The following is a 22,877-nucleotide window of genomic DNA, read 5'->3' on the forward strand; positions in this document are numbered from 1 at the left end:
TCTCTGGATCACAGGCTTCTTATCTCTAAAATGTGAATTAATTGAGAATACAATAATAATAAGGATATCTAAACAAAAATCTTCCTTCTTTCCAGTGTCAATAACATCAAAAAATGGAACCTAATATCTTTTAAGCCAAGGAAATATTGATGCTAATGTTGTCTATATAGCATTAGCTATCTGGATGATAATCGAGCCATTTAAAAAATGCAGATACGGGGCACCTGGGTGGCTCAGTCGGTTAAGCAGCCAACTTCGGCTCAGGTCACGATCTCGCGGTCCGTGAGTTTGAGCCCCGCGTCAGGCTCTGGGCTGATGGCTCAGAGCCTGGAGCCTGTTTCCGCTTCTGTGTCTCCCTCTCTCTCTGCCCCTCCCCCGTTCATGCTCTGTCTCTCTCTGTCTCAAAAACAAATAAAAAAAAGTTAAAAAAAAAATGCAGATACGTTCCTATAGGTATGTTCTAATATAGGTGAGCCCCCATATATACTCATTCTCAGAATACTGATTGTTTTCTTTGTTATGATTCTTTAAAATTGCATAGATTCAGCCTCTAGTTATTAGTATCTAAAACTCAGATGGAAAATGGGATAGTTTATGATAAGTCTACAAAATGTGGTGATATGGCATTCTTTATGCTAGATGTTTCAGATTGCTAATTAAAGTTATTATTACCGTGACTGCATAAAGAAGACTTTGTTAATTTATTGAAGTTAGAATCTAGTCATCTGAATCATTTTTTAAAAAAGGAGAATTGATCTATAAATGTAATTTTTAAAATTTTATGATTTCTCCAACGCACAACTTCCTGTAGCTTGCATGACTAGGAGGCTACAATATTGCCAAGAAGCCAGGAAGAATGAGTCATCCAACCAGGGAATGGTGTTCCAATAAAGAAAACTTCCAGACAATTAACACTTTTACCCCTTTACCCTTTAAAAGCATTCCAGAAGAATCATTCCTCAAATCAGTTGTAAAATTCCTGATATTTGGAGTAATGTTTACCACCTTTTTAAAGGTAAATTTAAGTGTTTTTTAGAATTTTTGTGTTTGTTTTTAACTACTAAAAATTTTGGATGAAAAACCTGGAGAAATTAAATGGTGAATGCAATTTAAGAAAAAGTAAGTTTGGCTAAACTGGAAAACAAAATTCCACAATTATCATCTATTTGATTCCCATGCGGCTGTTTGAGAATGTTCACTGCTCTTGTAAGAAGCATGAACCGTTCACTATTTTCTGGCCATTACTATGACGTGATTCAGAGCCTCCTCACCTTTTAACGTATGTGTAAGCCAAAATTCTCATGTCTATAGAACCGGCTCAGCTGTACAATCTGCCTGCCATATGCCACCAAAACAGAGGGAACAAACAGCGTAGTAAAAATACATTTTATAAACTGGTCAAAATTTGGTGGACCCAGATGCAGGATGGGAGTCCTCCAACCAGAGCCTGATCTAAACCAGTTGAAAGCTACTTGTGCAGACAGAGCATGGTCCTACACTGCATTGTGCCACAGGACTGGCTTTTTAGCTGTGAAATGTGGTTTTTAATCATTTTCCCGTTCTTGCTCTGCTGTAAATTCATTTCTCTCTTTCCCCTCCATGCACCTACCTTCAGCAGCTCTGCACCTGTTTCTAATATGTTGCTTTTCCACTAAATTCAAGGGTGGAACTTAATTCAGGCAGTCATGATTACTAGCAATCTGTTCTCAATGAGGAAAAAGTGGAAATAATCTATTTGTGTCATTTAGTAGACATCTTGAATCCCCTCCGAATATTGCTTAATAAAATTGCAATACTGAAGTTGAAGATTATTTTTCATTAAATATGCTAATGCTATGTATTTTAATAGTGGCTTTTCCCCAATTGCTTAAATAACTTCCAAAATTTTAGCTCATTAGTTTTAATAATAACTTGGTGAAGTAGGAGGACAGCAAGAAATCTTTTAAATTGAATATACTATTCTAAGATAATTTTACTTGGCAAAGCTGAAGCAGTAAATGTGAAATATAATAATCTATCTTATATTATCATCTGAATAATATGTTTGTACCCTTTAAGTAAAATATTGGTATAGTCAGAAAAAAGTTGAAAATATTTTGCATCACAGTGGTTTAGACTTGCCTCATTTGTATAGTGGAAGTACTTAATTTGTATTTAAAGTTCAGACAATATGTTAAGTGCAAAATTCATGAGTTCTTAGGCACTGTTGGTGGGAATGCAACCAATACGTAACTTTGGAAAACAGAATGGAGGTTCCTCAAATAATTAAAAAATAGAATTATTATGTGATCCAGTAATTGCACTACTAGGTATTACCCAAAGAATATGAAAACACTAATTTAAGTGGATATATGCACCCCGATGTTTACTGCAGCATTATTTTCAATAGCCAAAATATGGAAGCGCCCAAGCGTCCAATGATGGACAAATGGATAAAGAAGATGTGACATTTGAAAGAAAACCAGAAAACCATGAAAAAGAGAAAAACAAAAAAGAATCAGATAAAGTTTTCAGAAACAAGCACAAAACAAGCAATGAAATGACAGTAAATACCTATAAATAATTACTTTGAATGTAAATGGACTAAACGCTCCAATCAAAAGGCATAGCGTGACAGAATGGATTGAAAAACAAAGACCCATCTATATGCTGCCTACAAGAGGCTTTGAACACTCTTAAAAATTTCAAATCTAATCATACCTCTCTTCTGCTTCAAATTCTTACAAGACTCATAGCCGTTAGGATACAGTACAACATGGTCAAGTAGGCCAGTGAGGTTCTCCCAACCTGACACATGTTAATCTCTTCAGTCTCATCTAGAGCCATTTCACTTTTCTCTGCTCTAAGCACACTTTCCTGTGTGTTCTTGAATCATGGCAAACCTTTTCACACCTCTGTGCATTCCCTCATGTTGTTCACTTCACCCTCTCCCTTCTACTCATTCTTTGGGTTTCTTCATAAATCTTTTTTTCTTCTCCCCGCCCCCACTGCACCCCATAGGAATCATGTCAAATTCTTAAAATCCCTTATTGCATCTTTACATTTCCTTTCATAGCACTTGAAAATTTTTATAAGAGTTCACTGCTTTCTTCGAATCTTGTTACTGGGTGTCATGCCCCTCCCTCTCCCATCTACTGTACTATAAGAAGCTTGATGAGGGAGAGTACCATATTTATTTGTTCACATTGTATGCCTAGCCTCTATTACCAGACCTGACACATAGTAAGTATTTGATAGATATGCATTGAACAGGTTAAAAAAAATAGACTATTTAGGACCTGACTCACATACCACCTTATCTCTAGAGGCTATTTGGTTATAATTCCTTATAAAAAGAATGTCATTTACAATGGTTTTATTAACTAGAGTGTCCCTATTTACTTACAAGCCTGGAATTCCTGTTCCTGTTTAATGTGTTAACCTAGAGTAAGCATTTATATAGTGATCTACTTGATCTTGGAACCTTATAGTCTAGGTTAAGAGTGCACCATATCTCATGCACTGCTAATTTACATTCCTAAAAGACAGCTTCAATTACTACATCCCATTGCTAAAATTTTGCAGTGGGTATCCTTTCCCCAATGTACGATTTCATCATTTCCGCATTCAAAACTACTGTATGTGGACTATAACCCAATGTTATTTCACAGTTTCCCCAGCAAGGTAGTTTTTGCTTCACTCAAATTAGACAATTCAATATTCCCACACATATCCACCTCTGGGCCTTTGTAGATTTTATTCCTGTCTTCCAGCAATCTTCACAAAATTAGGGCTCTTTTCTGGGGCATTTCTCTCATAGTGACTATCTCTGCCTGTTGATTCCCAGGAGCTGAATTTAATGTACTTTAAAGTGGTTGTGTTGCCCAATGTTCTCAGGCCAAGGAGATCCTGCATTCTTTAAGGCCTATTTCAAATGTGACCCCATGATCTGACTAAGCAAATACAAGTTACATTCAGTAATTATTATCCATTGTGGGTTCTTGCCAGACTAATGGATCTCTGGTGACCAAGCTTCTGCCCTGTGAAAGTGCTTAATAATGTATTTATGTCTTACGATATATAAGGGACAAAAAAACCAATATAGCACAATACTTGAAAGAGAACTTTGGGGAGTACAAATTCAAATGAAATTTCAAACATTTCTAAAAAAATTAAGTCAGTAGATCAATCAAAAAAGAAAAATGGTAGAAAATGCAACTCTACTTTAGAGCCATTACAAGAAGCTGTTAGATGAGCTACAAATGATAAATGTAAACTGCAAAGAATTAAATGAAGGATTGCTAAGGGCCAATTTTTGTCACATTGTGCAGCCCTGGAACCATGAATACCTACAGCAAAGGTAAGGGAAATTTCAGTCTATAAGTGGAATATTGGTATAGAAAGTATCATTGAGTGAAAAGGGATATCATATCTCCTCATAGAATATATTAAAATATAAAGGTTGGTTGAAAGTTGGTGGTATAAGAGATTTACAATTGGCAAATTTCTATTTTTCACCTTAGTTAAATTAACAGCTTCAAACTCTCTCCCTTTACTTGCTCCTATCATTATAACAGTACTTAGTGTAAAACATTTTTCTCTGCTGAAAATAAAGCATCATCATTCTGCCAGGAGCCTGGTTTGTTAGCAGCTCAAGTGGCCACATGAAGCTAACCCCAGGGCTACTGCACTGGCTGTGTTCCTAGGAGAAAATCTCAAAGATATCCCCAGTCTTAGGATCTCCTTGGCCTGTGAACATTTGGCAATACTACCACTTTAACATACCGGAGTATGTTAAATTCAGCTCCTGGGAAGCAAAAAGTATATGGTATAGCAGCATTGGAAATCTTTCTGACTAATTAAGGAACCATGTGGGAGTTGTGCTCGTGGCATTCTCATTTGTAAAGGAAGGAAGACTTTACGAAGAAGGAAGAAAAAGCAAGTGAAACATTTTGCTGAATGCACATGGATTTTAGAGCTACATCTTCCTCCTAAGAATGTTCCCAATGAAAATGAAGGCATCCAGCCATTTTTAATTTAAGCATTGGGTCAAATTGATTTTCCAAGGTCAAGATCGTTATAACTTCAAAGCCTCTTTGCTTTTCTGAGGATAAATACTAACACAGCCCACAAAATCAGTAAACCAAACTAGCAGCTCAACTGACTAAATTTCTTGATAATGAAGACAGGTTGAAAAGCAGGATGTAAATGTTCTTCCTTTCTTTTTAAAATAATAGCATTACCCACAAACTATCGTAGTCACTACTCCAAATTTTTCCTCTTTGCTCTGGTTATAGAGTCTTTTTTTTGAAGACTCAGAATTGCATGGCAAGAGTGATGAACTCACCCATCCATCTTTTCTAGACAATGGGTTCCATCATGTCCTAAAGGAGAACACCCTCCTGATCAACCCAGAAACAAAGAAATTGCTTCAACCCTGATGAAAGACACTTTGATAATGTACCTTTTACTTACAGAGAAATTAATCTCAGAATTCCAGAGGAGAAAGCATATTGAAAATTAAGTTTTCATCTGTGTTTAAGCTAAATACATACATATAATACATAAGCAAGTAAGTGCTGTAATATGAAGCAAGATCTTTACAATACACTTATGTATAAGTAAATAAACAACATAACTTTTAAAAGATGTGTTATGTATACTCACTCAAGTGACAGCATTCAGAAAAGTTCAAATTGTGAACTCTTATTCCTATTTATGTTAGAATAAAGGCCAGACCAGTAAACATTCTAAATCCTCACTGTCCCTTCTGCGTACTGTTGTAACCTCAGCATCATAATACTGAGGTTTCTGTGTATAGGGCTGAGCTACACAAAAGTTGAGAAACAAGTGTTCCCATCATGGTGCTTATACTCCCCTGGACAGATAAAATAGATACAATAAACAAATTACTATAGGTTGAGATGATCAGCGAAGATGTGACAGCCCTCCCAAGAGAAGGGCATAACCCATGTAAATAGTGAAAGGGGTAAAAATATATAAAGGGGTAGGGTGAAGGGTATAACAGGTCAGACTCATTGAGTTTGTTGAGAAAAATTTATTTGCTTGGAAATGAAGTTTGGTGGAGAGATTTGTAAGAATTTAAAAGTTGATATGGCATCATCCGTCCTTCACCCAAATTCTTTTGGAAGGGCGTATTACCAATAAAATATCTACATTAACCATAGTAACTTTAACTGATGTGAAATCTGCTTTATTGCAAATGGGATTTGAGTGGATTGAAAATGAGAGGAGGTCTTGGTGCTTAGCTTTTTGTCTTTGGTCATACCATTAGCTTATACAACTTTGGGAGATTAGACTGATTAAGCAACAAAAAGATTTCTATAGATTAAGAAATGTATGCGATAGTCCTGTTAATAGTTTTTCATTTACAAGGAAAAAATAAGGATTTATGGATTATGAATTAAAATCAAGAAAAAAAAAACATTTTCCTGGACCGACTAGGTTTAGGATATTATGTTGTTGCTATGATTACATAAAACTGTATAATTCAATATGGCTGCATATAGGATTACATACAACTCACTTTTATGAGAGACTACTTCTATTAAACCATACCTTCTTAGTCCAAAGGGCCTTTCATGAGAGTCATATAAACTCATGCTAAGATGAAGAAAATTGTATCATTGTTCTTTTGGATAAATTTAGCTTTCAAATTTCTTATCATTATTAAATTGAGAATATGTAATTTTTAAAAATTTATATAATATAATCAATATTTGAAGCCTGGAGTAGCACTGGCTCACTGTCTTGGGCTCTACCATTAGAAAGCATGGTCTATTTAAACAAATCATTCCTGCACCTGTCTTGGATTTATACGCTCTGCTTCCTGGATTCAGGAAGCTATTCAGTGTATAAAGGTATTTCAATGTGATAATTTCCTCATAATTAACACGATTCTTCAGTCATATTCAAATTTTACATTAAAAATCTTTCATGTACATTAAGTCTACCAAGGTGAGTTGAAAGTTTTTCTTATTCTAAGTTCATGATGTGTTTTATGTTGCAATTATTCCTTATTACAGAGGGAAAACTGTACACCTAAAAGCTGCTATTACTATAATTATATGACAGGAAGGCGAGTGACAAGTCTAAAAATAGTAGTAGGCTCCCTGGGGGTGCCCAAGTGTTAGAACTAAGTTGCAGTAGTACAAAGGCACAGGACGATGAAAAGCAGTTTCATCTCCTGAAGAGCAGGTGAACTGCAGACCTATCTAGAAAAGAGAGTAACTACCCAACGTCAGTTAAAAAAGAAAAAAAAAAAGGAATACTCATCACTTTGGGGAGTTTTTCTAAATTTTTTTTAATGTTTATTTATTTTTGAGCGAGAGAAAGAGACAGAGTAAAAGCAAGGGATGGGCAGAGAGAGAGGGAGAATTCCAAGAATTCCAAGCAGGCTCCAGGCTCCATGCTGTCTCAGGGCCTGATGTGGGGCTCAAATTCGCAAACTGAGATCATGACCTGAGCTGAAGTTGGACGCTTAACTAACAGCCACCCAGGCATACTTTGGGGAGTTTTTCTAGATAGGTATTTTCCAAATATCTAATTTTTAATTTAATTGTTTTATACAATTATTTTATTTTATTTTATTTTATTTTATTTTATTTAAGTTTATTTATTCTGAAAGAGAGAGAGAGCAGGCATGAGCAGGGGAGGGCTGTCAGCATGGAGCCCAATTTGGGCTCGAACTCATGAACCCATGAGATTATGACCTGAGCCGAAATAAAGAGCTGGAAGCTTAACTGACTGAGCCACTCATGTGCCCCCAAAGTACGTTTTAATCACTTAAAAATACATGGGGGAGTTGGCACGGAGGGCAGAGACAACAAACTAAATGTTCAAGGTGCACACATTTATCCAAAGAAACCATACTCTGATGCATTTTTCAATCAACATTTCCAAACAGTTGACTAGGGAACATTTATATGTACAGGTGACCCTTGAAATAGCATGGGGGTTAAGGGTGGTGACCCCACAGCACAGTTGAAAATCTGCACATAACTTTTGACTCCTCCAGAACTTAACTACAAACAGCCTGTATAAAGTGGTCTCTCATATACTGGTTTATAAAAGTAAATGGTGATGCAAGGATAAAGCCTCCAGGAGGTCTCAATTCCATCAGAGCTCCACAGATGTCAAGAAGGTAGAATGAGAATTTTCCTGAGCAGGTTTCTTCAGAGAGAGTGATTTTTCTGAGTCCCTTTCTCAGCCCCCTTTGGGATAGAGGGTGGGAGGGCTACCTTCTAACACTTTACCTGGGGAGACACCTTCAAGAAAACCACTTGGGTATCTCTGAAATAAGATCATATTGTTGGGGGTCACATATAAGAACACAGAATTAACTTGTGGACAGGGTCTGACTCCTGCCAAAGAATTGGGGAAGGCTAGACACAGGATCCTCATTGCTTTGGTGGTAGGAGGCAGAACACTGAGGGATGGGTGAAGAGAGGGACGCAGGAGTGCTTCTCTGTGGACCAGATCTGAGCCACACAGGGGGGCCAGCTTTACATCTTGGGTCCTGTCCAAGAGTACCACCTGGCAAAGCAAGGAGCCCAGAGCAGAAGGAGGTTGGAGATAACTTCTGGATTTCGCAGGACTAAGGAAGTGCAGGAGGGAGACTCAGGGGGTGTTACCTGAAGAGCCCAAAGGATCTCATAAAGAAGTGTCAGCTTTAATCATCTGCCATACCCATCAAAGAACACTAGCATAACACATCTAACAAGGGATTAAAACTGCTTCTTCCTGGGGCTCCTATGTGGCTCAGTCGGTTAAGCGTCTAACTCTTGGTTTCAGCTCAGGTCATGATCTCATGGTTTGTGAGTTCAAGCCCCACATCAGGGTCCACACTCACAGTGTGGAGCCTGCTTTGGAATTCTCTCTCTCTCTGTGTCCCTCCCGTACATGCATATTCTCTCTCTCTCTCTCTCTCTCTCTCTCTCTCTCTCTCTCCTCTCAAAATAAATAAACTAAAAACAACAACGACAACAACAAAAAACTGCCTCTTCCCTTCCCTTTAATCCCTCCTTGTGTCTTCCCCCTAGTGACAAATAGTAGCTCCTAATAGGCTTATAACAGGAGAGAGAAGAGAGCCTATGGAGTATGTTCTAATTCCTGGTTTCTAGCCCCAAAAAGATCTTGGAGGGATTTTATTTGTTCAGAAAAAAATGACCCTTTTGCTAAATAAACAGTTGGAGACAAAAAATATGATTGCTTTGGTTATTTCTGAAATTGAGCTTGTTCAATATCCCAGTTACAGAAACTATGAAGCCTGCTAGTAATCCAGAGCAGAGCATCAGGAGAGGCACATTTTAAATGCCACCTGTCTCATGCTTTAAAGTCACCTTATCTGGCAGAAGGGGAAAATGTAGCTGTCTGAAATATCAGAATACAAAACATGATACTCCATGAAATCAGCAGCATACAGTGTGATTCAAGTCAGAGTTTAATCTGCAATGCTACATCACATTTTTTTTGGTCAAGAGTGAAAATAATCATGATGATGATGGTGGTGACGATGATGATGATGACGACACTCTAGACCTTTCAGATTACTATCATTGGGGAATTGTGTAGATAAGGATCTCAAAATCAGAGGACCTAATGCTACTGCTTAGGATGATAGAACGACTTCAGGTTGGGAAAGCAAGAACGAACAGATGTTCCCTAGGAAGACAGAATTAAATGACCCTGAGATCCCAGACATACACAGTAGGCTGGATAACTTGCAGTAGACTAGAGCATACAGTAGTGCACTAGACTAGATTTGATCAATACTTTTACTGCAGCCAAACTGTAGGGCAAGTGATGGAGAGACAACAGACAATGTCGAGGAATGAATTCTGGGGCCAGATTAGGTGGGTTGAACCAGTGCAATCTGAATGACTACTATAAAATGTATTGGAGCTCTTTCTTTTACCTCAAAAATATAAAATTATTTTTGATGAAAAATAACATCAGTGAAAATAATATCGACATTAATTTTACAGTCATCCATGGAGATGGTTCTAATACACTTAAAGACAAATATTAACTACAAGAAAAAGCAGCTTGTCAAAAAGATAAACATAAAATTGTTATATGACCCAGCAATTCCACTCCTAGGTACATGCTTAAAAGCAATGAAAACAGATACTCATATTACACTTGTACTCAAATTTTAACAGCAGCTCTATTCACAATAGCCAGAGGAGGAAACAACTCAAATGTCCATCGACTGATAAATGGATAAACAAATGTATTATATCCATACAATGGGATATAAATGAGCCAAAAAAAGGTAACTAAACACTGATATATGTTACAATTTTGATGAACTTTGAAAACATTTAAAAGGTCATATATTGTATAACTCTAGTTTAGGAAACATTCAGAATAAGGAAATATATATATATATATATATATATATTTGTAATGAAATATATATATATATATTTGTAATGAAATATATATATATTTGTAATGAAATATATATATATATTTGTAATGAAATATATATATATATATATATATATATATATATTTGTAATCAGCTCTTTCTGTGTAGATTGTACCATATGTCAAAAAAGTAACAAAGGATTACCTCAGTACGCTTGCCTTCTATTAAGCCCTTGTAATATCAAGAACTTGACGATTTGAATTATTGCAGGCATCATAACATTTTTGCTTATAAATGTCTATGATTGCGTAGTTGAATTAATTGGGTTTCCAAGTTAAACCTGGCTTTGTTTTTATTTTTTTTTTTAATTTTTAATGTTTATTTATTTTTCAGAGAGAGAGACAGAGAGAGAGACAGACAGACCATGAGTGGGGTAAGGGCAGAGAGAGAGAGACACACAGAATCCCAAGCAGGCTCCAGGCTTCATGCTGTCAGCATACAGCCTGATGCAGGGCTCGAACTCACGAACCACAAGATCATGACCTGAGCTGAAGTTGGAAACTTAACTGACTGAGCCACCCAGGCGCCCCTAAGCCTGGCTTTAAAGCAGGTCTAAAAACATAAAAATAATGAATTCACCTAACATGCAGTGCAATGGTAATAAATGCAATACCAGAAATTGAAGATTTGGTTTTAAGAAAAATAGGTACCAATGATGCAGACAGAAGGAGATGGGAAAAGAGCATTTTTTTTCTAAAGCAGTATCAACTGAAAGAGAAAAAAACAGTATAATAGAAACATACATCTTGCTGCAATCTTATCTTAAATCTCCATTATGTTAGCCCAAATTCCTTCGAGTATACAATTTTCAGTCACAGTCACCATTGTATGAAGTCTCCTCTCCCTTACTATGTGCTTTGTTTTTTTCCAGTTTAATTGGAGGCTTTATTTTAAAATGAACCTTGAAGCAATTTTGGTGGTTCACCTCTTCATTATTTCAGTAACAAAATACCAACTTGCTCATTGCAGTAGTTGATGGCAGTGTCATTACATTCAAGGGAAATAAAGTATCTGGGTTCCTTTTCTCCCATTGTGTGATTATAGTGTTGAAAATGTCTGTAAATAAAACAACAACTGAAACAATCTTTGGCTATTTTGTAAGTAATTATAAGTCTAAGCTGGTTATCACTCACTAGAAGTATTCTAGAACTACTTTAGCCATTGCTTCCAGAAATGCTCTTTGGCCAGGTGTATACTATATAGTTTGCCATGTTTAACTAAACTTCTGCATTATAAAATCTTCCTTCACTTAGGAAATACTCTTCTTTATCTGTCAAAAAGTTAAGGATGTTTGGTCGAGTATACAATTACTGTCTGACTATCCAAAGTTTAGCCCCAGCGAAAGTAATTCAGCATATGAAAAAAAAAATCCAATGAATGTATCATTGCATATATTTACTTTTCTCTCTCTCGAGAAAAGTTTAGAGCTGCAATCATTTTAATTAACACATTGTGCAGAAGAATGCACGACAGCAGCTGTTAATATGCATTTTTAAGACTAGAGGGTGTGGTGACTTATCTAGATATAAGAGCAACATATGTTCAGCTAAGCATATGGATTATAATATAAATTATGATTGTAATGCAGAGAAACAGAGGGACATGTGCAATGGCTGCCTGTTTTCATTTAATCGCTAACATTTTTCTAACATACATTAGAGGAGGCATTATATTATTTTACTGTGGAAATATGATAGAACATGATCGATCATAATACTTTAAATCAGCTTAATGCATTCTGAAACATGTAACTGTTTTTTCTGTGAATGTAAATTCAGATTTAAAAACGTTATTCAACAAATAAATTGAAAACAAATAACTATATAGCGAGCATGTTTTTTTTTTTTTTTAATTTTTTTTTCAACGTTTTTTATTTATTTTTGGGACAGAGAGAGACAGAGCATGAACGGAGGAGGGTCAGAGAGAGAGGGAGACACAGAATCGGAAACAGGCTCCAGGCTCCGAGCCCTCAGCCCAGAGCCTGACGCGGGGCTCGAACTCACGGACCGCGAGATCGTGACCTGGCTGAAGTCGGACGCTTAACCGACTGCGCCACCCAGGCGCCCCTATAGTGAGCATCTTAAAGCAACCTTAAAATATCAAAACAGACTGTGTTTTCCTGTTTTATCCATTTTGTTTCGTTATGTTTTTGACAGAATAATGGTTTAGTTACTGTGAACACTATTAATTCAATTTACAAACTAGCTGGTTGGAGATGGTAGTGATGACACAAATTACCTTCTCTTGATATTGGCGCCTTGAAGAATCCAAAGACTGGATTAAAGCCGTGGCATGGCCGACAAACATGGCATAGCAGGTGGCCCCAACGATCATGCTCAGCATGGTAATCCAGAGGTCAGACATGCTGACTGGGGCCTGGGCTCCATACCCAATGCACAGCATGTGACTCATAGCTTTGAAGAGTGCATATGAATACTGCTTTCCCCACGAATCATTCTGGAAGAGAAGGGAAAGAGAAAACAGGCTGAGTCATTAGGATGGCAGAATAAAAAGTGAGTATGACCCGTACACAAAAACATTATAGAGTAACGAGTATGGAGAAACATCCTTGTAATGGAACATTTAATTGCTACTCAAATGACCTGCGGTTTCTAAAACTTGCCTACCACTAGGAAACAGAAACAATCTACTGATAATATATGCATTCCAGTCAGTTTTAGGTTTGTTGTCTTTAAAACTAAAATTCCTTTTGGGACAATGGTGTGACTGTCATATAAAAATGCTGATAGACTGACTCCAAAGTTTCAAGGAAATCTGGTCATTTTCTTGCAACGTATTTGCAAGATGAGAAATGTTGCAGGTAAGTATGAAGGTGATGGGTCTATGTATAGGAATTTGTATCAAAACTACGATGTTTAGATTTAAAATCCAAATGGATATATTTGCATAGTCCTTAATTCCATACTTCTTAAATGAAAAATACACAAACATTTTGGCAATGGAGGTCTGATAAATGGAAAGACTTCCTTGAAGTCCTCTTTCAGGGTAATGTAGATTGGGATTCAAATGTCAGGATTGATGATGGATGAATCTTGTTGGCTTTTTATAAAATAAAATAAGCAAAATAATATCTTGGCAAACCCTCTGGAAAAAAAAGAGCTGACTTCTGAGATTAGTTACTGGATGCAATTTCTGAAACCTTTCAAAAATTTACTCCAAACTCTATTCTACAAAAATAAGCTATTCAATATATCTTATCTACCCTTTGATAAAATTTAAAGGACTATTTGGATCAATTTGTATCAAATTCCTGGCCCAAGACTTACAAAATTTATGAGGTCCAGTGCAAAATGAAAATTTGGGATCCATTAGTTCAAAATGTAAGAAAAAAGTGCTGTTAAAGATAATAATAGATACTAAATTTTCCTTTAAAATATTTTATTACTTATGATAGTAATAGCGATAGATGAATAACAACATAAATTTATATATTTCAAAAAATAATATTTTTGTGTCATAGTTATATATAATATGATAAATAGAACTACTGTATTATTGTGATATATTGATCATATAATTTTTCTGGTTTAATTTTCTACAAATCCATTTCTTAGGTCATCAACATTTTTACAATTAGCAATTTCATTTTCAACTATAAAATTGTAAGTGACATCACTTGTTTTGGCTAAGGTAAGATCACAAATAATTTCTGATAGTTTCTGAGAAATTTTAAGAAAGATCTTTCTGTTGATGCACCTATTACTGGAACTACTTAGAATATTCTATAGATTATGATAACATTGGCATAAATTTCTGATTTAACATAAATTTTAGTACATCTGGAGCTGATGATTCTAATGGAACATTTTTCAATGAAGATTTAACTCTATACAAACTAGTTTCATGTATGAATGTGATTTTTAATTAAACTTTCTACTTTAAGATAAATATAGATTAACATGCAAATTTTAAGAAATAATAGAGAACCCACGCACCTTTCATCCAAAATAGTAACATCCTGCAAAGTATGTACAATGTTACAACCAGGAAATTGACATGGGTACAATCCATTGATCTCACTCATATTGCACTGATTTAAGGTGCTTGTTAGTGTGTGTACTTAAGTTTTATACAATTTTAACGCCTGTATAAGTTTGCGTATTCCTCACCACAGTCAAGATACAGAACAATTCCATCACAACAAAGATCCTTTACACTGTCTATATGTTGAATTTAATGTAAATGTATGCACTGACATTTTAATATTACCTCTGACATTTCCTATAACTTGCTGAGGTTGTGCAAGAAACCAAAAGTAGTTTCATAATTCGTATATAATCCAAAATGCCTGTTTATGTATTTTATTCCTTTATTTTCAATTATAAGGTAAAATTATACAAAAAATTCCTTTTTTTGCTATTCATTGGTTCATTTAGAGTTTCATATGAAGATAGTGTTATTTTCCATCAAATATGATGATCTTTAAATTCAATCTGTATTTCTAGGCTGGTGGATATTTGCTTTGCAATGTTGTAGGAGTTTTCAAAACTGGACATTGTAAACTGTGAAAAATTCTAATAACTCCCTGATATGTTTTATTGCAACATCCATGTATACACCTTAACTTTGTAATAATTTGCTGACAAAGTTTACCATCTGAGTTATGCAAGCATTATTTTGGGATTTAGGCAGATTTAATGTTCGTGTAGATACTGCAGGGATGGGATCCTGGGACTGATAGGCAGCTGTCCTCTCACCAAGATTCCTGTCCCTGCCGGCAGTGGGGGAGCCGCTCCTACCTCTTCCATTTGCTGCTTTTGCTGCTGTTGCTTTGGGGGTTGCTGTTGCCACTGGTAATCTGGCCCAGTTCTGGCTTGGCCACACTGGGGACACAGCATCCCAGACTGCGGAGGCAGGCAGATGTGCACCTTGCTGTCAGGCCAATTGCTTGGCTTCTGTGCTGCCCACTTTGCCTGCGGGTCTGAACCTGTGTATGCAGAGTGGCCCCCTGAAGCTCCAATGCTCATGGTCATGTTCATGCTCCACTGTCCCAGTGAACTTCATTTACAGAACATAAATTCACAGATAAAGTTATTGAGAATATCAAGATAGCAGCAGCGGAGCTTTATAACAAGCACAAGTTCCTTCTGGAAGTGGGTCCCTGTGCAACTAAAAGGTCATGCCCACATACACACAAAGATATCCCTGCCTTTGTTGAATTAACTCTTAAATTATTGGAAAATTTTAAGTTATTTAAAAAAAATATTGAATATACGTAGATAATTTTTTGTTCATGTTTTAATGGAGTTATCCAATTAGGAAAAATAGGACATGATAAAGCTGAAACATCCAACTTCATAAACTTTGGAATTGCATATGGCTGCTGACAAAAATAACCAGCCCCGTTTGGTTGAAAGAGTTAAGTTTCTTAAAGTGAAATTCATTGTTACTTATAAAATAAGGTCATGTTGCCCCATCCATCCATCCATCCATCCATGTGTACACACACACACACACACACACACACACACACACAGGTGTAAAAATGAGATTCAATTTTAAGAAATGAAAATTATTTGCATATTATACTATGCATACAGTATAATGGACCCACGCACAAGTTTTCATTTTGAGAAATAAAATTCATTCCTTACACTTTTTTTCACACATGAAAATACATAGCTATACTTAACAAATAAACCTAAGGTTGCCCAAATTCTAGATGTTCCAGGAACTAGAAATGGAGTATTCAATGAACAAAGAAATGTGTTCTATAAAAATCTTGAATATACATGTTATTTAAAGTGACATTAAACTTCCTGAAATTCAACTCAGTAATACACTGATATACTAAAAATGAATTTATTGCAAAGGGTTTAATTCCTAAGATCTATTCAAAGAACGAACAGAAAAGAAAAAATAAGCTTTGTTTGTTTCTCACTGGCTTTAAATCTCTTCTGGGCTCCCTTGGGACTCCAATTCCCTTGTTGTGGTGACTTCCATCTGGTATATGATGATCTTCTCATTTGCCTGGCATCTACTCCTAGATTAGGGCTGGGGCTATGTCTCATTGATCATGTTAAACTCTAAATTGCATGATTCGGTGGACACACTAAATATTTTTTGTTGAAAACACTGTTGTTGAAAAAAAGGGTGAATAAATAAATTTTGACTGTGCTGTTAAATCTAATGCAAGATTCCCTTCCTTACACAGGGGCATAGTCATGTTGTTAAGGCATCTTGATGGACATAGATATAATGGGAATAATTCAAAAGCCAATGGGGTGTCCAGGGGAGACTGCATTTTAATTATGTTCGTATTGTTTATTTCTTTGTTTTTGAGGGGAAACGGTAAGTGGAGCTGGAGAAGAGCATTTCAATTTTCCAGAGGAATGCAGTTAGATAATAGCCAAAGTAAGAATGTGTGTTTAGGTTCATTTTCATTTATCTCCTTAGGCACATATCCAACACACACACACACACACACACACACACACACACACACACACACAGATTCTGGCTTTTTTTTCCCTACAAAAATGGATCATATCATATATACTTCCCTGCATTTAGCTTTTATCACAGGAAAATTCCTCCAAATAATCTAGTGTTCATGTAACTATGTCAATTACCATTGTTGATTTTGTTATAGTTAATTCTCGTATTTTTCTATTGTTTTCTAGTTTTTGCCACTACAAACTATTCTGTAATAAACAACTTTGTACATATAACCTTTATCTCTATCAAATAGATTCTCAGGAGTGTGTTTGTTGGGTCAAAGAGTAAAGTTTTCAATTGATTTTGAAATATATTGCCAGAATGTTTCAAAAGGCTGTAACTTTTCCAAAAACAAGTAAAATCACACTTCATCACCTTTTCTAGTGAGAAATAGTAGCCCACAGTTTTTTTTTTTATTTTTTTTAACGTTTATTTATTTTTGAGACAGAGAGAGACAGAGCATGAACAGGGGAGGGTCACAGAGAGAGGGAGACACAGAATCTGAAACGGGCTCCAGGCTCTGAGCTGTCAGCACAGAGCCCGATGCGGGGCTCGAACTCACAGACCATGAGATCATGACCTGAGCTGAAGTCGGCCGCTTAACCGACTGAGCCACCCAGGCGCCCCGTGACCCTGTGTTTTGAAGCCACAGTTATTTTTATTTCCATTTCTCAGACTAAGAATTTGAGAATGTTTTCATATACTTATTAACCAACTGGACTTCTCATTTCTGATGAAATTCTTGTTTTTTTCTTATGAATTTGTAATACATAGTTGAAGACTGGATATCAATTCTTTAACTATTTGCTTTAAATGTCTATTCCTAATTTACTGTTTTCCTATTTATTTTTTAATGATATAATTTGCCATACAAACATTTTGATTACTTTATGTAGGAAAATAAATCTACAATTTCCCTGTGAGCTGCTGAACTTTCTGTATTGGTTAAAAAGATTTCCCTGAATCTATGATTATTCATATATAAGTGTTTTTGAGATATGTTATTTTTATATAACAGTGGTTCTCAACTGAGGATGATTCTGTCACCCAAGGAACATTGCTGAACTTTTTGTTTTTATAACTGGAGGAAGTGCTGCTAACACCTAATAGGTACAGGCTATTGAAGCTACTAAGTACCCCTCCCCCCCCCCCCCCCCCACTCCATCAATTCACAGAGAAGCTCCCTCACAGCAAACAATTATGTGGCTCAGGGGCACCTGGTTGGCTCAGTCCATTAAGTGACAGACTCTTGACTTCGGCTGAGGTCATGATCTCACAGTTCATGAGTTCAAGCCCCAAGTCAGGCTCTACAGTGACAGCGCAGAGACTGCTTAAAATTCTCTCTTTTTTCCCTCTACCTCTCCCCCACCCTCTCTCTCAAAAATAAACAAAAGAATATTAAAAAGAAGGAATGATATGGCCCAAACTACAGCCATGGTGAGGTAATAGATGGATTTAACAATGACTAAAGGAAAGCTATGTTCAAAAGCTATTGGAACCCTAAGGGAGGTGAAATGAAAAGTGAAATAGCATAAAAGCATAAAGTATAAAACAAGAACAGCCATAAATAATTTTGAGGAGATAAGGTCTATAGAATTTAGCATATAAGATTTTTATGAAATGGTAAAAGAAAAAGGAAAGTAGAATAATTCAGGAGGTTATGGAAAATTCAGAAAGATTCAAGCAATTTAGGCTTTTCTTTACAGAGGAGACTGATCAGGTGTAGGGATCTTTTCTGTTATTCTACAAGACCAGAATCATTCTCTTTACACATTGAATTTTGTCTATGCGCATTGTGTACATGAGGGCCAACCCAGCCCTCACAGTGGAATGTCAGTATTTAGGCAGCAGCCATGTGATTCAGAGGCTGCTGCTGAAAGAACCCTAAATGGAAGAATGATATTTATACCATTACCGGCATCCTCTTTATTGGCTCCTACCCTCCCCACCAGCACCATCCACCGTTACAATCCCAGCTACAAAAAGCTCAAGCCAGAAAGGTAGGTTGACTATGGCGATAAAACACACACATGGGGTTATCCTTGAAAAACAGTGTGATGGTAACAACATGAAGGGCTCTAAACTGCTCAAAGCACCAATTACTGTATTGATCTAATCAATATTTCATCTGATTGTTCTTATTGCCATTCGATAAATGATAATATTGAGGTAGAGAACATCGTGACTTGCCCAAGGTTACAAGTTTATAAGTGGAAGATTCATTGTTTTGAACCCAATCTGACTCTAGAGACCATACCATTAGCTACTACATGACACTGCTCTTGATTTTATAAACATTATATTCCTAATTTCAGGCAAAATATTAGGCTGAAAGACTAACTGATCAGTTCAAATCTCACATGAAAACCCTTATTTAATGTAGAAAATCAACATCAGGCAAAGAGGAGACATAAAGAAGGAAAAACTTGGGGGTGCCTGGGTGGCTCAGTCAGTTGAGCGTCTGACTTCAGCTCAGGTCATAATCTCACGGTTCACGAGTTCGAGCCCTGTGTTGGACTCTGTGCTGACAGCTCAGAGCCTGGAGCCCATTTCCAATTCTGTGTCACCCTCCCTCTCTACCCCTCCCCAACTTGTGCTCTATTTCTCTCTCTCTCAAAAATAAATAAAAATTAAAAAAAAATAAGAAGGAAAAACTAGATCTGATAGGGCTTGGTGAAGGTCCAGGAATGTTTCTTTTCTTTTCTTTTCTTTTCTTTTCTTTTCTTTTCTTTTCTTTTCTTTTCTTTTCTTTTCTTTTTTTTTCTTTTCTTTTCTCTTTTATTATGTGGCTGTTCTCCTTTCATTTAAAAAAAAATGACTCTATTGTATTTTAGTCTACATCAATAATAATAACATGAATGGGAAGACTATATACTCCACGTGATTTATCATATGATCCAAATATTACCAACTTCCATATGACTTGAATCCTATTGAAAGGAAATAAATATCTGTTAGCTCTGATTTAATCAGGGTTTCTTTTGTTTTCATGTAGGCAATGATTTACTAACAAACTGTTCCTTACAGATTTTTATTATTCAAAGAGTTTGCTCATTTAAGTCATCACTTCACTGAGGCATCACTGAATGTAATTATTTTTTTGAGGAAAACATATTGAGTCCAATTAACAAGAATATATATAAGTAAATTTGATTATTCCATCTGGCAACTTTCATACAGAAAAAAATATATTTTAGGTTTATAGTCTAGGTTAATCTAGTTTCTAAGCATTTGTTTGATATACTGTTTACACCGTTACTTAATTTGGATCAGGGCTATGACAAAAAAAGAAAAGAAATGTTTACTCTAGAGTTCCCTACACCTTCTGACTTAGGATGGTCAAACTCAAACTAAGGCATTTAGTATTCTGCCACAGGTATAAAAGTTCTCTGGTCCATCATCTTTATATGAACCAAAATTCTATTAATTTAGAAGGACAAAATATTCCATTATTGAACATCTGAATAAATTCTTCTTTATCATTTGAAATCAAATACAAGCATGAATCTAAGTAGGCAAAATTGGATATATAGAAGCAAACTTGGATATATAGAACTTGACTCAGAAATATATACATCAACAGCTAAAGTATCAAATTTTGATCAGTTTCAATTTACTTCTTCAACCACTGAATAAACTTATCATTTACATCAATTTCAGCAATGCCAATCAGATACAAAGATACATTAAGAAGTTCTCAAGATAAGGAATACAGCTGAGCATAATCTGCCTGAAGTCATAAGAAGTGTAGCATAACAGGTCACCAATTCCAAAGTGTACCTTCAACTGAACATGAGTTTACTTAATCTGTGTATAAGAGAAGAGAGTCAGGGTAATAAATTGTTGTTCTCTATCAATTTTACAGTGCTGAAGTATGGTAACAATGGATAGACATCAGGAGCAAGATTTATACTGATTCGTGATTGAAATAGAGCTATCCTTGTTTTTAAGTACTCATTTGAGCATTTTTGTTTTTGGAAGTATGTCCCCTAGAATTGCTGGATTTGTAAATTACAAACAGAAACATTTAAGAAACATCTTTGAGGAGGTATCTTCGTTGAATTAAACATTATTCATCACGTTTTGTTATAGATCATAGTAAGTGATAAGGTCAGTAGGAAGACAAGTGGAGATCAACTCAATGAGGCCGTCCTAAATTGAATTATTCAGTAGAAACACTCTACATGCAATTCCTAAGGAGACTCAGGGAAAAGGCTGACAGCTATGTTGTGTGTAAGGTCAAAATGTAGATAATGAGAAAGAATATTTCTTAAAAAAATATATATGATGTGGCATTTCCTCCCAGTATAGTGCTTTGAAAGCAAATATTAACTCCAATGTAGGCAAGAAGAAAGAGAACCTGTCAACATTGTGCTTTGATTTCATAACTTGTCAACCTTGTTCCATAACATTAGCACTATGTTTTTAAATTAGGAAGTAATGAATTATTTCCAGGCAAATCAAATGATAGAAGCTCTTGAAACCTTGAAATACATGGTTATATTTTTTGAACTTTTTTAAAATTTTTATTTCAGAGAGAGAGAGAGAGGGAAAGAGAGAGAGAACACGTGCACATGGGAAAGGGGTCGAGGGAATAAGAGAATTCCAAGCAGGCTCCATGCTCAGCATGGTGCCTAATGTGGGGCCCAATCCCATGATCCCAGGATCATGACCTGAGCCCAAATCAAGAGTTGGACCCTCAGTTGACTGAACCCCCCAAGCGCCTCCGTATTTGTATTCTTGGTAGCATTATCTCCAAGTAATTTAAATGCCATGATTTTTAGAAATGACACTTTAAAAAATAATATACAATTACATATATTTTTCAGTTGGAAAAATGTATTTATTTTTCTTATTTGTGACTGTTATGATCTGCTTCCAAACATTTGTGCCTCTGAAATCAATCCTTTTGCATTACAGAAGGATTCAAATAGCTTTTAGCAATAAAATATAAAGTTACTGCATAACTAGATTACTGTTGCCATAAAAAGAATGATGTTTGGTTATTTTAAGTTCTAGACTTGTTCCCTGGACAATTAATCCCTCAAATTCTAAATATATGTTTTCCTGCTTCAATCGCATGATAAAATACAAAATCTGCATTAAGTAGATTGATAAATTAAAATTTAATCATGCTTGAGATTATGGATATTTTTTCTCGTATTTCTTTATACACTAGTGCATTATTTTAAAATAAAAATTAAACATATCAATACATTATTTTTTAAGTTGGTGTGTCTATTAGCTTAATTTTTTATACTAAGAGTTAATTAATACTTGTTATAGAAAGGCCCAAAATCAGGTATTATTTTAAGATTTTAAGTGTGATTTTTCTATAATTAGTATTTTGAGCAAATATTTTCATTGCTTGCTTGTACAAGTAAATATAAGTAAATATATTTTATTTTATTTTATTTTGTTTTGTTTTAATGTTTATTATTTGAGAGGGAGAGAGAGGGAGAGAGAGAGAGACAGAGTATGAGCGGTGGAGGGGCAGAGAGAGAGGGACCCATAGAATCCCAAGCAGGCTCCAGGCTCTGAGCTGTCAGCACAGAGCCCAATGTGGAGCTTGAACCCATGAACCCTGAGATCAAGACCTGACCTGAGGTGGAAGGCTTAACTGACTGAGCCAGGTGTCCCTTATTTCATTTTATCTTAATTTTGCTTTTAATTTTTTTAATGTTTATTTTTTTTTTTTTGAGAGAGAGAGAGAAAGAGAGAGAGCATGAGTAGGGGAGAGGCAGAAAAAGAGGGAGAAAGAAAATCTGAAGCAGGCTCCAGGTTCTGAGCCATTAGCACAGAGCTCAATGCAGGGTGCAAACTCACAAACCATGAGATCATGACCTGAGCCGAAGTCGGATGGTTAACTGACTGAACCACCCAGGCACCCCAGCAAGTATATTTTAAATATTTCTGCACATATATCTATCCATAAACATATTTTCTATATATACTTAAATATAAAGGAACAATGGAAGAGATT

General features: G+C 35.8%; 1 protein-coding gene across 1 annotated transcript in view; it reads right to left on the reverse strand.

Annotated features, from left to right (window-relative positions):
- HCN1 (hyperpolarization activated cyclic nucleotide gated potassium channel 1) overlaps window positions 1–22,877 on the reverse strand; it is a 391,050-nt gene that overhangs the window by 98,492 nt on the left and 269,681 nt on the right. Inside the window, exon 4 of the mRNA XM_019464315.2 lies at window positions 12,674–12,892. Coding sequence (XP_019319860.2) covers window positions 12,674–12,892 — 219 coding nt within the window. The remainder of the gene's footprint in view (window positions 1–12,673; window positions 12,893–22,877) is intronic.

Source organism: Panthera pardus, unplaced genomic scaffold, assembly GCF_024362965.1.
Source record: "Panthera pardus isolate Hobbes unplaced genomic scaffold, ASM2436296v1 HiC_scaffold_2, whole genome shotgun sequence".
NCBI lineage: Eukaryota > Metazoa > Chordata > Mammalia > Carnivora > Felidae > Panthera > Panthera pardus.